The sequence below is a fragment of the Polyodon spathula genome, chromosome 19 (assembly GCF_017654505.1).
Source record: "Polyodon spathula isolate WHYD16114869_AA chromosome 19, ASM1765450v1, whole genome shotgun sequence".
In the NCBI taxonomy this organism is placed as follows: Eukaryota; Metazoa; Chordata; class Actinopteri; order Acipenseriformes; family Polyodontidae; genus Polyodon; species Polyodon spathula.
In genome coordinates this window covers 28,639,704-28,657,528 of record NC_054552.1, presented here as the reverse complement: position 1 = coordinate 28,657,528, position 17,825 = coordinate 28,639,704, and the positions used below count along the sequence as shown (strand labels likewise).

The following is a 17,825-nucleotide window of genomic DNA, read 5'->3' as shown; positions in this document are numbered from 1 at the left end:
CAGAACATTTTCAAAAATAACATTGACTCGTGAAGGTCCTTGGTTTCATATGACTGCTATGGGAAGTTACGTCACATATGAAAGCCCTTCCCCACACATGCAGCCAGAATGAATGACAGACATTTATTGATTACAGAATGAGAAATACTAACCATACTAACTAAAATTCAAACCAGCTGGCAGCGCATGTTTCATAATGAAATTCAAACCTACTGCAAAGCTGCATATGCCATGATGGAAAAGAGTAATATCTGCACAAACATTGCTTACTCCGAAGCATTGAAATATAAAAAGAAGTAACCAAACTTTCTTCAAAGAAGAACCAGGACCGCTTTTAAGTGTGTTACATGACTTGCCACATCACTCACAAGCAAGCCCCCAACTGTGTGTGGGGAATGTATTGTTCCAGTTAGAAATATTTTAGTTGAGGTACAAAGATGGTAAAGCTTTTTGAAAATGAGACAGACTAACCAGAGTAATTTCTTACTATTGACTAAATCAGAAGTTTTCTTTGATAAACATTTTACAATTTTAAGATGTTATTTGTAGTACAGTAGAATCCTATTTGCCAGCATTCATATTCAGCTAATTAAATTATTCATCTGACCTTGAATAGACTGAGGCATTGGAAATGCTGTTAAACAAACTGTCTCCTGACAGACCACGTTGTACTAAATGTAGAGTTGCATTTCCTTCTCTCTTGTAATGTGTGTATACTAAATACATTTGATAACAGAATCAATTCTTACAGTTGTGCAAAACCACAGCTTGGGAGAATAAATGTATATAAAGCATAAACATTCCCATTGCCCAAGAAGATAATTCAGGTACAGTGTACTGTATCCCATTACCGGAGCTTGATTAAAACAGAAAATTGTATATTAAAACAAGTAAGACTAAAGTGATGTTAAATATATCTATCATGGAAACACAAAAGTGACACAAAGCACACAGACAAGTAAGAGTTACTTTACTTTATTTCTTCTTTTTCAAACTAATATAAATCCCTTGGAAATGCATCCTGGGCCATTAAAACTCTATGAATGCATGGATACCTGCCATTAGTACTCCATTCCAACACTCCATTTATAATGTTACAATTTCAAAAATTCTGCAATCAGAGCGGAAATACATTACCTTGACGCACCCCCCCCCCCCCCATTTTTCACAGGTCTCTTTATAGTCTCTTTTTTCACCTTTATGTGCAAGTATATGCAATTTAGCTAGTTGAGATTAATAATAGTGTTTAAGAGTTGTTCACGACAGCAAATGTGTTTGTTGCAACATTACAGAGACAAAGGTAAATTTATGATAACCAGTACTAAAATAAAAAAAAAAAAATACAATCTATGCAGACCCGTCAAGCCAACAGGAGCAGTGAACATGTCTTAGCTGTGTTTGCCAGACAAACCATGCGAAGTATAGCTGCAATTAAGTTGTTTGTTTGCAAAAAGATTACAGGTCGAAATGTAATCTGCCCATGCCCAATTGAAAAAATCAAATCAGAGCTTCTGAAACCAAGCACGGGGAAAGTCTGAGCAGTGGTCCTAACAGCTATTTGATAGGATCAACTCTGCCTGCATCCCATTGCTCAACTACGTGCCTATCAGTTAAAAGAGCAGTCAAAATACATCATTATTTGACATTCATATATTGTGTGTTAAATTAAGCACGGAAAGTTAACATTTAAATAAAAGGTGTGTGAAAAAAGGGAAATGGCTTTTGTATGCATTTCCTAATTACTGTTTTCGACTGATGGTTCAGTCTTTTCCCACATTGACATTGAATGACACTGTCTACCGAGTTTAATACAGCAGCTGTTCTTCCTAATGGAGGAATACCTTGATTTCTATTTCCTTTACTAGTTGATCACAATCTCTATACATAAAACTAATATATAATGATCAATTAAATTAATTCTGTAAGGTTAGTAATGGATGTTGACATTCTACTCCAGTAAAGCAAGGCATTTTGTAAAAAATAAAATAAAAATCTTAAAAACAAATGCTACCTTTCTAGAGCAGTTATTCTTGCCTGCAAGTCTGAGGACGTGAAGCCCATTATATGTGCAAATAAATGCATTACACGGAACCATGCAAAAATAAAAAAGACACAGAATAAAACAATTAAAAGCTACATAAAAAAAAGCTTTATAAATACAATAAAATTTTAAATCTATACTGAATGTAGTTCTAGCATTAACGGTACTATGTGACTTAGCTGGCACTCTAGGTTCAATGCTTTTTTTGTTGTTTTATTTTTTAATTTGCGCAGGTCATTCATGCCATCTTTGGTTGATTGCAGTACTGAGGAAAACAAATGAAAGTTCTTGAAAATAGCATCAACTTTCAGCCGAGAGCTGGGCCTCGATATCCACTCTGCAAATGGGACATTTCTTATTGGTGGTGAGCCACTGATCAACACACAGTTGGTGGAAAAGGTGCATACAGGGAAGGCGTCTGCAAAGAAAAAAAAAAAAAAAAGATCGACTATTTGTAAATGAATCCGTGTTCCTACTGATGTGTCATTTTATGCTTATACACTAGAGGGCACAACATCTTATTCAATCCATGAACAGCACAGTATCATTCCAAGATCTTTAAACAGTGCATGCATTGTATTCTCTCTGTATTGGTACAATTATTATTATTATTTTTATGGAGATCCTTTACTCCACCTCATTTGACCAAACATTTACTTTGAATTTATCATTCGCTCTTTAACCCAATTACAGCTGGGGAACAAGGATGCATGTTAACTCCAGATGAGGCTGAACAAAAGCTCTTATGGTTTACCTGACATCCTCTCCTTCCTCGAGCATAGAAAGACAGATGGTACATTTCTCTTCAGTGTCCTCTTCTGCTCCCTCGTCGTCGTCCTGTTTACCGTGCAGCTTTCTCTGCAGAAAAAATAAAACCTACTTGTATTAAATTGGATGTCTATTAAGTTTACAGCGCCTTTAAACTGCACAAAAAAAACAACCAAACAGCCTTCTACTTTAATTAACGGTCTGCTTGTAAAACTACAGTTGCCATTATTTCTGCAGAGGATTCTTTAGTCTCTGCAGCTGCATTAGGGGTGTCTGCGCCTTTTGTAGGAATGATTTGAGGCAAGAAGCATATTTAATATGCCTTATCATCTATGAATAATGCACTGCATCTATTAAATGTGATATTTATAAAAGAATAAATATATTTAAAAGCCATTACTCATTGTGGAATGCTATACCTTCCCCACAACCAAAGTATCATATAAATGCTTGTTTATACGGTGTTCTTGCAGTAGACAAATGCATGCACAAGGGTACCTGTCTCCCACAGAGCAATATATCAATATCATTTACTACAAGGATGCATTTCTATATACCAGTCCATCTTCTGGCTTTATTGTAATGAACTGACTTTCAAACAGGTACACTCGATTAAAGAAAAGCAGCAAATTTAAAACTACCTAACCTATTTCAACAAAGCCTTGATAATGGGCCACACAAAAGGTTTTTGTGTTAAATATCCAAGCTACCCCTTTGACTTCCATTCCACCAGTTCTCACCTTTTTGTACTTGTGTGGATAAGTGCACCTCTCAATAGTTCCCTGAGAGGCACCCCGGTTGACATTTCCTAATCTCTCTTCTAAATGAAGCAGATCCTACGGGAAGAAGACAGACGTGTGACACTGACCGAACCACTCTAACATGTGCTAATCTACTGGCACTGCCGCTGCAACAATACAAAGTAAATCAGGGATTGAAGGGGTTAAATGGCTAAATAAATGCACCAGGAATGTTGCCTTTTGGCATCTGTAAGCTGCTATAGTATTGCAAAAGAAAATACCCACCCCTGGATTTTACTGATTTTTAACGAAGCCTAGTGACAGAACAAAACGTGAAATTAATAGCAAAACTTGCTATCAATACTTACTGAGTTTTACATTCTTATACATACCTCATATGTTCGGCCAAATCCAGTCATTCTTGACGAAATATACCGAATGTGTGGGTAGGTTACTTCGGACATACCAGTATGCTGTAAAAAGGAAAATGCATTTAATTGAAGTAAAATCACATCCTTTCTCATTTAGAAATTCTAGAAACAATGCTTTCCTCCCCAAGACCCGCACATTGCAGGTTGTCATTCATCCCAAATACAAATTCTGCTTTTTTTTTTTAAACCAAGGTAATGTTAACCTTTATCTACAATCAGTGCTATAGATAAGGTTTTGGGTCACGGAGTAATTTAGCCACTATGAGTAAAACGCAACTTTACCTTGAAGTCACTTTCAATAAATACTGTACGTACTTTAATGCTAACTTTTGGGTTATGCATTAACTACAGCCTTACATTTTAACTAATGCTACTTTGAACTATTATACAAAAAGTCTAGTCTTACTATAAAAACAAATTACTCTTATTTGCTTATTGACCACAAACAATATGGCTGTGAAGCAAATAAACAGAAAGAATATTATTTTGTTTTATTTCAATGCTGCAGATGGGATATACTTAACATAAAGCCTGCATGCACATAGCACATATTTCCCAAGTTGGATTAACTATACTTTTTTTTTCCATTTTTTTAAATTGAAAACGAGACTTATTGGTCATGTCTTTCTGGTAATTCCCATGTAAGGCTACAAGCTGTTCTGTCATTTCTCTTGTTACCGCACACAGTATATTTACAATTGACTATTGAGACACTGGGAACCAATGAAGTACAAGAAGCTTGATAACATTCGTTACGCATTCAACTTAAATATCATTTGTAATTCATAGTGTTTCAATGCAGAAAACACCCTTTCTGCAGCTTATCTGAAGCACTGTCTACAATGGCCTTTTATTTTTAATAGTTAATTCAACAAAAGAAAGATTATTTGTTCATTGTATATACTACTACTAAAGGAATGGCAGTGTGGTGGTACAAACTAAAGCCTGAGCTCAATCCAATAATAAAAAACACAGCATATCTGGACTTACCATAAATGGAACAATAGGGAAGTGATGAAGTCGAGGAGGGGCGTGGTAATGTGGCAGGTGAGGATGCAAATGGCCTGGTGGATAAGGAGCCACAGTCACTCCAGCTTCAATCCCCAGTTCCCTAGAAAAGAAAGCAAATAATCCAAGTTAAAAAACTAACAAATACAATTTTGTACACTGCATGTATTTGTACAAATACAATTTTGATGCATGTTCATGTATCCTCCACAGAAAGTTGAACCACTACATATTTCAAACTTTACTAGCCATTACAGTAGAAGCTCAGAATGGAAATAAAAGCCGTCAGGAATCCCAATGAACAGCACTAACCAGGCTCTCTGGTCCGGCTGTCGCGGGTGGGAGGACATAGTCTGTGGAACATGAATATGGTGTCCGTGCCCGTAGTTAGGGTGCATTCTATGAGGGTGTGGTGGAGGACGCTCGTGTGCTCGTCTAATTGGAGAAAGCACACATACAAGAGGTTAGTTAAACACACACTATATACATGGATTTATGAACCATGTACTACTGATCCCAAGGGAAAGCTGATCTATTTCCTGCAAACTAGAAAAATCCTGTCCACCCCCTCAAACAGGAGGGAGACCAGAAATTTGCAGCCATCTGTCCTGTTATCACTTTTTAGTTGCTATGCACAGAATACACACACACACACACACACACACACATATATATATATTTAGTAGAAATAAAAATGTAAGACTCTTTTCTGCACTACATATATATTTGCAATCTCTCTGCTTGTTACACATTACTTTTATCACAATATGAAATGAATCTACATTTATCATTTCTGTGAATTACATCAGACCAGAATCTCTTATGAGTAAAGTTCAGGGAGAAGTACATGAAAGTTGCAAAAGATTATCTCCTTAAAGCAATGACAGGAACAACGTGCACTTACGTTGGGTGCTGCATCATCCGCCTCCGCTGGACTTCCATCCTCTGCAACATCTCGTGCTGGTGAAGTCTCTGTACGGAGGGGCCCATGTGATGTGCAAGGGGCTGGTGCTCATGGGGTATGTGCTGTGGTATAGGTGCTGCAGAACTGGGGAGGTGGTGGGAGGGCAGGGTGGGGGGCGGTGCTGGTGGCACAGAGTGGCTCGGTGCATGAGAGGGGAGCTGAGGGTGAAAGGGGTGCACAGGGTGAGGAATAACATACTCAGTTTGTGGTGGGGGCTGTGATGGGAGTGGGGGGTTTCCATGTGAGTGAGGGCAGGAGGAAGAAGTTTGGTGGTGACGTGATCGTGCCAGTGGGCCATCTACACAACAAACAAAAAGTTTAGCGTTAGCTTAAACAGTAGGACAATGAGATCATCTTGCACAGGCACCTTTACAGATTAAGAGATTCGATTAAAATTGCCACTTTCCAATCATTCTAAAATCCATCACTGCACAGAAATGTCTGAACCAGCTTTACACAATACTTCTACAGCTATTTAAGCCAATGAATACAAGTGACGTTTTTATTTTATTTTACTACTTAAAGCTTACCCATTACTATAAAGAGTTAAAAAGGACTAGTAATATTTTCAGTTTAAATAAATAAATAAATAAATATTAACAAACTCTCCTACGCAGTCAGCAGACCAGCATAACCCACTTTAGCATACAGGCCATGAGAATATGCCAAGCTTATGCATTTTCATAACAGAACAGCTCCCTTGCGTCTTACTATAGATCTGAACAGCTCCCTTGCGTCTTACTATAGATCTGAACAGCGACGTTCCATTTGTGTTGAATTCTTTGAAGACCGACACTGCTGCTACTACAATTAGAAACGTTGTGCAAATTCTACAATTTGACACACACACATTTTTTTAAGACCTTTAGCACAACCACCAGATGGGTTTAGTTATATTTCCTGACATCCCACCACCTTATTATAACGAGCCTGTTTTTATGTCGATGTGCCCATGCCTTGTAGAAGAGTTTGCAAATGTTCCAACGGTGTGTGCTAACAAACAAATAACTAACTGACAGTATGTCTCTGTGCTACTCTGGGTACTGTATTATTTATTTTCATATCAAATAAAAATGCATACAACTAACATCAGCAAAAATCAGTAGTTAAAAGGTTGTTAACTATTTAAATGCCCTAAATGCATTCAGGAAATGTCATATAACAGTGACAGAGAATTGTTTAAGGTCAACCAATATACCATGGCAGGTAAGCAGGTAACAGGTCTGACAAATACTGTGGTCTATTCAAAAACCTCTTAACCAGCACTTACAGCACTAGAGAATGGCAGTAGATTTTTATGATGACAATCCATTTCGAGCTAGTTATATTCTTATTATTCACAACAACAATAATAAAAGCACGGTTACATTCGTAGTTACAATTCACCAATGAATGTCACAACATAATTTAAACAAATACATTCCCCACCGCTTCCAGAACTGTTAATATCACAATGTACTATATCACACAATTAAAATACACACGTAAACAAAATGGGCCTGTTTACGTAAAACATAAAAAAGTATACAATTGGTTTATGACGATATAAATAAGTGAATTGAAATATTCACTGATACACACACACACATATATATATATATATATATATATATATATATATATATATATATAAATCCAGCTTGTAAAATCGATTGCTGTATTTTCTTTATAACAGCATCACAGTAACGAAATATCCACAACTAACTTAAAACAATAATTCAGTGGTAATTATCTATATATAGTACAATATATTTCCCTACTGCTCACCGTTCAAAATAAACTTGTCTGTCAATTCTATTAATTCAAAATGCGAATCATTACACACACGTCGTATGTTAATAAATAAATAAATAAATAAAACGCGCCGAACGAGACAATTAAACCAGGATGCCGTAGTAAAACCACCATGGAAGCAAACATACAAACTTTCTTTCTTAAATCACTTTAATAATAACAAATACACTACCTATGTATATTTCATAGCCGCAAAACGGGTAGCACATGCCGGCCAAATCCACTGAAGTCATGTCTGACAGTGTAAACGAGCTGGATCTTTGCGAGATTTTAGTTAACTTGAGCAGCAAAGATCACCTCAAACAAAACCGTTTGGGCAAAACCAATCCCAAAAAAACCAATCAAATCTGGCAACGCTGGGAGGTGAAAAAAAAAACACCAATCGGAAAAAGCGACGCTCAGCTGCATGCATCTCCCGACCCCAGGGGAGGTGGGGCTTGTAGAGGGAGAACAGTTAATTAGCATAAAGTGGCCAGCCAGCATATCGCACCCCGCGGCCAAAAAGAGAAAGGGGTAACTGTGGAGAACAAAGAGTACACCACCATTGTGTTTTTTAGTTTTTTTATCATGTAGTTTCGGCGATAGCTGCTGTTAATGCTCACTTTAAAAAGACAGAAACGGTTTTCATGGGAGAGTATCTAACAACCAGGGCTCTTGATACAAACCACCCCAAACAGAATGTATTGAATGAATTTCTGTTCTTTTTTTTTCTTTTTTTTTTTTGGTGGCCCAAACTCAGGGACTGCTGATAAATATTGTAAAATATAATGGTGAAACGTGAGACTTGCATAGGTGTAATGGGCAAAATCCTTACCAACAGGTTTATGAAAACAGCAGTTATTTATTTTTTTAATGAAAAAAGGCCTGGCATGTTTACAAAGCATTGTTAAAGAGTGGTGTGTCTAGATATTTACTTTGTTTATTAGAAAACACAAATGTGACTCTCCTTGGTTTTTTTTTTTTTTTTTTTAATTTAGTGTGTCCAATTATAATTTCCCACCCAATTTTCTCCCAATTTGAAATGCCCAATCGCTTTTGTCCTCACCGCAGCAATTTCCCTTATGGCTCAGGAGACCTGAAGATTCAGTGGGCGTCCTCCGATCCCACGACCAGGCCAGCTTTCTTTTTCACCCAGGAACTCAAGAGCGGATGTCATACCGACCTCAGCCCTGCCCTGCCCTGCCGGTGTCCGCTCTGAGCTCACTGGGTGCCTGGCCAGCAGGGTTTACTGTAGAGTGATGAGGTGAAACAGACCCTGCCAGTTTCATCTCCCTAACCCATGGGAGTGCCTGAGCCAATGCTCCCTTCGGAGTCCCCTGCAAAGGCAGGCCTACTTCTCACAGCCACGACGTGAACCTGCGCTGTATGACTCGCCCTGCGCACCACGTGAGCCACTCGGGGACCACTAATGCAGTATCTTACACTGACGCTGTTAAGCCAGGCGCTAGACCAAAATGACCACAACTTTGAGGCAGCTGGCCAAATATATATAATTTGTAGTCATTTGGTTAAATGCCTGACTTGACAGATCAGCTAACTGATTTAAACTTACCGCTAGTACAGGTTTTCTTAATTGAGATTACTTACTACACAAGCTACATTTAGATAATGCATCTATTAATATCTATATTCCTTTACTATTCCTACTTACTCAATGTGTTCTCATTGACTTGCAAGCTGTTTTTTCCTGGTGATTCCTCATATTCACCATGTGTCTCTGGCTGAATCCCAAGTGGTTGATGAGGCATATATGCCTGTGCTAGAACAGTTTCAATTTGAAAGGGGTACTTACATGTGGGGTGCATATAATGTCTACAGGAGGAGAGCTGGGGCTGGGGCTGGGGCTGGGCGACCATGGCTGATCCATAGCTGTCCGCGGTCACTTGTTGGATGGGTCCAGCAGTGTTCTGAGGACCAAAAGCTGTAATTCTTGACGAGGAGCCAGGGCAGCAAGGATCAAAGGCAGAGGTTCCATGGAAACTGCCGCTCCCATGGCTTCTATAGCCATTGTTGCTTAGATCCACAGGCAGTGTCTGCTAAAATACATATATAGATTAAAAAATAATTATTTAAAAGAAATGTCATTGTACATTGATTTTGTGGAACTCTAACCAAAAGAGAAATTAAAAAAAATTCCAATGTTGGGAACGCCTGTAGATTGGGAGTATTTTATAGGCAGTATATACTTAGGAGTAACAATTAATCAAAACCAAATGTAATATCCAAATAAAAAGCTAAGCACATCCCTGTCAATCTGGTGTTGATGTCACAGAAAAAGCCCAAATATTGTATTGCCTAGCTAACTGTGGATGAGCAGGACAACTTAACTACAAGAATGCATTCGCAAGAGCTAGCAGCTAAACCTAAAAGAAAAAAGTATAGAGTACACTGCTGGGTGACCGAACACTAGACAATGACTGCCTTTGATCTTTGAAGTGACTGAATACTTAAGGAGATGTCCTCCCTGTAAGCCACTGAAATACATACGTTTCTAGAAAACACTGCTGGATTAGACACATGAAACAATTTACTGTTGGACCTCATCCACACCCCTCCAACAGTGAGCTGAAAAACCAACAAAAAAAACTTAACACATCCAGTGAAGTATAGTTCGCTCTGTATTCAAAGATATATCAGTTTCATTTTAAACAAGGTTAAAGACTTTGATGTATTATACATAACCTATTCTGGGGATGTGGCTTGTGGCTATATGTGCATTTGTAATATCAGTCGTTGCTTATGGGGAATTTATCAAAGTGTGAAACAGCTACATAAATGTGTATAACAAATAACCACTAATGTTCAAAAGCCGGCACCTAATTGTGAACACAGATCCACCCATAAATGATTGAATCACATGGAACTACAATTTTTAGATGTACCTTAAATCCACTTGCAGAAAATAAAATCTCCCATGCTAAAATGTAACAATACCCCACTGAACTCCCAGTCTTAGGTGCACAAATAGGTGCAAGAGCAGGAAGTGAGCTTTGGGACCTCAACTAGGGCAAACCCCAAACATTACTCATTGAACATGTTTTCTGAAGAAAGGGTTCTACTTTACAAACCATATCTTGTGTCAAATCATCTTAAGATTATGCACCTGCCCAGAGCATATGCTGAAAAAATCTAGTCACATGAATATATTCAGGACTTTAGTGACTGATGCACCGGTTCACATGTACTTTAACATATATACCGTATGCCTTCAAATTTAAGATGCAGCCCAAATTTCCCACCCTCAATTTAAGGAAAAAAATAAAACATAAAATAAAATATGCATTTACAAAGATACAACCTCAGTTACTCATATAGAGGCAGTTTGCAGCTGTCTGCTATCGCACACAGCATTACAGTTATGAGCTGCTTCTCACTTCCAGTCTGCTATCGCACACGGCATTACAGTTATGAGCTGCTTCTCATTTCCAGTTGTGATTACTCACACCTGTTTTTCTCCCAATTTTTGTAACTGTGAGATTGATTAGCATGTTGAAAAATATGGGGGTCTGATCAACATTTGTCCGATCTGTCTATGCTGGTACGGTTTGTTAGAACTGAGCCTAATAAATGAAACGATGAAATTGTAAAAGCTTATCTTTGAATTCCTCAGGAAGAATGAAGCTTTTTTGAAAATGGCTGCCTGTATGTCATGGGTGATTCGAGATCAGACAGTAAAGTTTTTGGTTTGTCTCTTCTCTGCAGTCAGGCACATTGCTGTTTGTGTACTCGGGTAGTCATGTCTTTTGTTGGCGATTTTAATACACACATCACTAGATTGTACTCGAATTTAAGATGCAGTCTAGTTCTGAGAAAATTAAAAAAAAAAAAAAAAAAAAAAGTGTCTTAAATTGGAAGGAATACGTTATATCTGTGCATGGTTGCACACACAAGTGCATTCACGCTCCTCTTTGAGGCACTGTTAAAGTATTAGAACATATAAAATTATTATTTGCATTAATAGTTGATAACACCATCTATTTGTTTCTTTCTTAAATAAGGATTTTTTCTACTGCCTTTTCAAATTAACAGTCCTGAGCTATGCAAGGATAATATATGGTACAGATCAGAATGGGAAGGCTTCATGGTTTTACAAAAACATAATTGTTGAACTTACCTTGCAATGTACTACACAGTCCGATTAGTTGTTAAAGCAAACTATAAAAATCACACACACACAACTACTTATGTTGTATTTTTATTTTAAAAAAAGAAAAAAAAAATTACAACCTTTACTTGTGGTTTGAGTGGTGGAGCAAAGGCTAAACTTTGTTTTAAGCAGCAGTTGTTTTAAGCAATCCTAGACCTGCCTTTCCCAGCAGCATCTGTATTGCAACTGGGTTTACAAAGAAGACTTCTGTGGGTTGGTTTCAGACAGCGTTATTGAGAGTTGGCATGGCAGCATTCAAAACCCACAGGCATCATTTACTACTGTGCCATTAACTGTTCAGCAGTCAGCACACGAGATTAGATGACATTATTTATTTATCTAAAGGGGTGGATGAGCAGCACTCCCCTCCCCCATCCCGAGAAAAAGAAGTGAAGCATCATAGAGAAATCTGGTCATGGTAATGAGGGCAGCTCCTTTGGAAACATCGCTAGGGGATTGATCTTTAAAGCGATGCATACATGCAATCTCGCAAAAAGCTGCATATATTAGATATTAGAAATTCTCTATTCTATTTGAAAGCGTGGCTTTACTATGGGGTTAGCGTCAATCGACCTCTACAAAAAAAAAAAAAAAAAAAAAAAAAAAAAAAAAAAAAAAAGTCTATAGTTAGAATAAAACATACTGTTAAAAAAAGGGAGTCTATTCCCTATCCCAATTTTCAAGCAAAATGACTGTGGGTAGCTAAAGGAGTAAACAGCTTTAAAAGCTACTTTACATACATGGTTACCTTTGGCTTAAATCAGTTCTGTTTCCCAAAACACAATTTTTCATCAATAACCCTCAGACTTTTGTGGGTATGGGACTTACCTGATCGTGATATTGGCTGCCTGTGCCGCTGCTGGCTCCGCAGGGTACTGGCACTGCCGTGGGTCTCTCCAGGGGGCAGCTGGAGTCAGGGGTGGGCAGCGGGGGCTGTGGGCCGGCTGAGTGCACATTGTGGTGGTGGTGGTGGTGGTGGTGCTGGAAGTGGTGAGGATGCCCATGCTGCTGCTGTTGCTGTTGGAGACAGCTCGAGTGGCCATGGCCCAGGGAGGGGTGACCCTGCGAGGGGCCGCTGCATGGAGAATGCTGGGGGCAACAGGATGGCAGCCGGGGCATGGCCGTGCCAGTATTCCCAGCTACAGAGGCTCCTCTTCTAGCATCATCTTTAAACATGGAAATAAAAACAATTAAACCCCAGCTGATAAGCTAATTTCTTTCTTTTTCTAAACCACTGTAGCATGTAAGAAGAGAAACTGGGATCTCTTGCACAACAAGGTTGTCCATCTTTGACAAAAGGACTCTCCAAATTTTCTTGTGATTATTCTTGGTCTCTCAGCTCTCATTTCATACTAGCAGCCCCATCATTACCAGTGAAACACATTCTTACAGTACAGTATTTAATTGCACTTACCCCCTGCAGTCAAAGCAGCTGTGCTGTGTGAAGACACTCCCACAGTCACTGGCACGGAGGCATGGCTGCTACTGGAGGGGCCCGGGGCAGCTTCTGGGGGCTGTTCTGAGGTAGATGCATTATTGGAAGTGGAGTTGACACACTGGGAGTTGGCAACAGCAGATGTACTTGGCACTACTGTGGGATCTAATAAAACAAAAAATAAATCTGTGAGAATGTATTGTACTCTGGTAATAATCACCACAAAATAGACAAGCCATTTCTCTTTCCTTGGAACTTAATAAAAATAAATCAAGGGGCATGAAAAGAAATGACCAATTGCAAATATCACCCACAATATGAGAAGGGCATTGTTAAAACAGACAAGCTATTGCATTGAAGCATCAAGTCTGAATTTGAAAACAAAAAACAATAGCTCAGCCCTGTGCACTCACCAGGATAACATGAGCAGTACTAGGGGCCTGCTTCCTGCTGCAGCACCAATGTTTACTAAAGCATTCATTTTGAATGCCACGTCTAGTGTGCCTTATGCAGTCTACTTCCTTGAAAAGGGACAGTCCTCACTTAAAATGTAGAGGAATTTTGCACAGCTCTCTCACACTCATTACCAATGGAGATTTTCTTATTTCTGTACAGTGCTCAGTACATGGATGTCACTACTCCCTTTTCTATTCAAGTGATTGTGTCCCCTCTGAAGCAGTACAGTGCTGGAAAATTTTAAATATTTATATACCCCTCCCCCATCACTGAAGAAATTGATGCTCACTTGTATGTGTTTCAATGCAGTTTTCATCTGGAATCTTTATCCCTGATAAACGTCCTCCAACATGATAATCAATGCAAGAGGAACTTAAGCAATACTGTGTGATTATGTCTATATCAGTTCTTTGGCAGCCTGACCGACTTTCCCCTGGGAAGATGATAATAAAAATGCATTGGAAACTAATTTAGTCTCGGATGTATGCCGGCAAGAAATATGTGTGCCATAATATGCTGCCAGGAAATATACTGGCCTTCAGTAGAAGTTTGTTTTCTCAAAATAATTCTGATCTTTGTCAAGACCTACATATACCCATATACCTAGCCAACTGCAGGTCAAGGCTACAGAGCAAAAATGTCCATCCATTCATGTTCTACCTCTTTTAGAAGCCAAGAGTGATATTCTACTGATATAAAAATACATTCCTTTTGATTTTCTTACATTTCTTCTGTTTTATCTATCTGTCATGTTCATCAATACATTCTAGAACACCCACGCAGTGTTCTGAATTGCTCTGTAACAGACATGAATTCTAAAAACAGTTTTTATTGTTTTGGTTTGTTTGCAGGTTAACATTGCTGTGACTGGTCTGGTGGTGGAATGGATAACTAGTGGTGGTGGAATGTCCCTTTGAAGCTATAGGTAAACTACAGCAAGCACTGCAACCAGTTGTCTAGTGGGTTGGTAACACTGTTTCCCTGTGGCTTGCGGTTAGCACCGCATTCCCACAGCTTGTACAGGAGATTTAACTGGCACTGCCAACAGTGTTAATAGAGAGGGACAATTGTTTAGTGATCTGCACTGCCTTCTTTGCTGGAATAATACAAATACTAATGGGTATTCATGGTTTTAATAGCTTCCACAAAGTATGGTATAATCACTATTCACACTGTAAAAAGTTAGAGTCATTTTCTAAAAGACCATTAGCTGTTGTACGATGCTTTACCATGGTCTAAAATCCTAATGGCTGTCGGATGGAAAGCAACATACAATTTGGGGTTTTATAAAAGGTAAAGGATTGATCAGATGACTCATTCTCACACTTTCCATTTGTACGTACAGCTCTACAACGTTAATTTAATCGAAATGATACAACAAGAAAACATTGGCATGATACCTGCAGTGCCAAACCCAATCCTGTAGGGAGATAGAATTAATACTACAATTAAAGAAAATCACAGGATTTAAGTGACATCAAAAAATGAATATTTCATGCTGTGCAAAAATAGGAATATGATTAGCATCTTAAAGATAAGGTGAAAAAAATAATTGGAAAACTGTCTCACACAGAAGTAATTTCACTGTTGGAGGTATAAATCCAATCTTATTTTTCAATAGACATAATTGACTGCATCTTCAGAATGTGCCGAATCTTCATTTAAAAGAGCTTTCCTGGCTTTGTATATAGTTTTAAATAGACACAAGTAAAATGTTGCATTTTTGAATAAATCTCTACAAGCTGAAGGAGAAATGTGGCTATTGGTAATGAATTACTGCAAGATTTTGTAATTGTTCTTTAAAAGTGTGCCAGGTCCAGAATGGCAGGGGCTCTGGCCCCCTATCAATAACTGAGTTGTATGTCCGTTTCAATTTATAGTCATTAAAAAAAAAAAGCTACCAGCAGGCACTGTCACAGAAGCAGACGCTAACATTTCAAGTTTGTATGTTACTCAGATACCGAGAGGAAAAAAGGGCATTAATATAGTGGACAAGGGTTCAAGCAAATGGCACTGGATTTTAAAACCAGATGTCATCTTGCTTGACAATTCACTGATCTGTCACTTGACTTTATGATTTCATTTTTGACAAGGTAGGATTATAACGCTTCAAGATGTCACCAGTCCAAACCCCTGTGATCTTGACCTGCAGCAGAACAGATGGAATCTCAGTTTTACACCTCATTTTAAAAGGATGGTCCTGTTAACCCAAGCCTAACATGCCACTGCACTATTCGGAGGTGCTGTTGCCAGACAAGATTAAGGTTTTCTCAATAACAAATCATGTGACCTTTGTGCCACATGTTTCTCACCTACTGAAATCACAAACACCTTGATATTACTGATTCCTACAACATGGGCTGAAGAAATAAGTTGCAGACTATTAAAAGGGTCCAAGCACAAGACTTTCCTACAGTGTCAATTCAACTCCTCTTTCCTTTTACATGTCAATGTATTTTGCTTTGAAAAAGTAACTTGTTCTTATTGGATTCTATGCAACTTATACCTCACTGTGTTTTGTAGTACAAATTCAATTTTCCTACCCAAGAAAAACTGTGGATGTTAAAACCGAATGAACTTGTTCTCGCAGATTTCTGTTGCTTCACATGGCTCCACAGGCGTTGTAATGGATACAAAGAAGGTTATGGATACAAAGAAGGTCACAGCCTTCTAACACTGATTGAGCTTTGCTATTACTTCCCAAATATAACAGATCCCGAATGTTTTTCTTCAAAACAGTTTTTTACAACAATCCCCTGCCACAGCCCTGTAAGCCCTGCAGTAAGGTACACCTACCATCTTCATCCACAGTTAGATCGACCACCTCTGCAGCGCTCTGTCTCAAAGGCTGGATGACTGTGGAGATCCTGTTTCGGCTCCGCGGTTCCTGAGGTCGACTCTGAGAGCTGGAATTGGGGCCCCAGTGTGATCTGGAGTGGCTGGCTCCCGATCGAGACCTGGAAACACAAACCACAAGAATCAGACAAGGAGGCCTCGGGAAGCAGATCAGCATTGATACAAAAGACAGACCCACACATATACTGTAATCCTATCCAAGCGACAAAATATAGAAATATGGACTGCCCTTCACCTCTCACATGACTGCTTAATCTGCCATACAAATCACCGATTGTGTTGTAGTTTGCGCTAGACAACAAAAGGTGCTTTCGGATCAAACTATGTAAAAAAAGACTCCACTTTTCTGTACATTTCCACCCCAAAATTCTTTAAAATGTAGCAAATCGAGGAAATGTATCCACCTGGATCAACTGAAATACCTTGCAGACTGGTCATGTCCGATTGTTGACAGTGTTATGGTGGGTTTTATTTTTCACCCCCTTACCACGATGGTAGTACTGCTGTTTACACGAAAACATTTATAATGTATTTACAATCTCCTGCCACATTGTTGACACTCTCTATATTTTCACTTGTCTTTAAGAGAAATAAAAGGGCCATCTGGTATGTTTTGAAGCCTGTAGGTAATCTAACTCCCAGCAATTCGCTGCGGCCTTGCAGCCCTGCTGCACTCTGCATGCCAATCATACAGTTTGACTTTTGAAATTTGGAGTCTTGTTCCTAGCTGTGGGCAACAATGGCAGCTTCTATTATTCACTGCATAAGACCAACAGTATATGATGTTATTTTACTCCAAGGTGTAAGCACAGATTCACTGCAAAAACTGCCTCAATAAGGAGTGTGAAACAGCAGTCACACATATTTTTCTTTGTTTCTTCTCTGCTAAGAATTAATAAACTAGTTATCCTTCTTTACTGAGCTTTGTCAAAATACTTAAGTGTAGATTTTCTGATACACTGGATAACCTGCATTTGACTGTATATATTTCGGACAATCGTTACCAACACACAGTATCTGTCTCATATTGTATATTAGTTAAAACATAAATACTGATATATTTAAAGACTAATCAGCTTCACAGTTTATTTACTTTAAGTTCCACACTGTAATGGACAATTTCATTTAAAACCGCTGGTCCTAAAAGATATGACAGGGGGCACGTTTCACACAGTAGCAGTTCAA

The 17,825-nt window shown here is 38.6% G+C and overlaps 1 protein-coding gene across 6 annotated transcripts in view; it reads right to left on the bottom strand.

The window, feature by feature from the left end:
• Positions 1–959: 959 nt before the first annotated feature.
• Positions 960–17,825, bottom strand: part of LOC121294295 (E3 ubiquitin-protein ligase Arkadia-like) — a 44,091-nt gene continuing 27,225 nt past the window's right edge. Inside the window, exons 4-15 of one of the 6 annotated variants that reach the window (XM_041217872.1) lie at positions 16,581–16,741; positions 13,308–13,493; positions 12,722–13,059; positions 10,234–10,311; positions 9,539–9,779; positions 5,893–6,250; positions 5,301–5,423; positions 4,971–5,091; positions 3,942–4,022; positions 3,550–3,645; positions 2,796–2,917; positions 960–2,459 (exon numbers count right to left, since the gene is read on the bottom strand). In XM_041217872.1, the coding sequence (XP_041073806.1) occupies positions 2,342–2,459; positions 2,796–2,917; positions 3,550–3,645; positions 3,942–4,022; positions 4,971–5,091; positions 5,301–5,423; positions 5,893–6,250; positions 9,539–9,779; positions 10,234–10,311; positions 12,722–13,059; positions 13,308–13,493; positions 16,581–16,741 (2,023 nt within the window). In that variant the 3' untranslated portion in view covers positions 960–2,341. Of the gene's footprint in view, positions 2,460–2,795; positions 2,918–3,549; positions 3,646–3,941; positions 4,023–4,970; positions 5,092–5,300; positions 5,424–5,892; positions 6,251–9,538; positions 9,783–10,233; positions 10,312–12,721; positions 13,060–13,307; positions 13,494–16,580; positions 16,742–17,825 lie in introns of all 6 variants that reach the window. The other 5 variants (XM_041217873.1, XM_041217874.1, XM_041217877.1 and 2 more) reach the window with 5 other exon arrangements.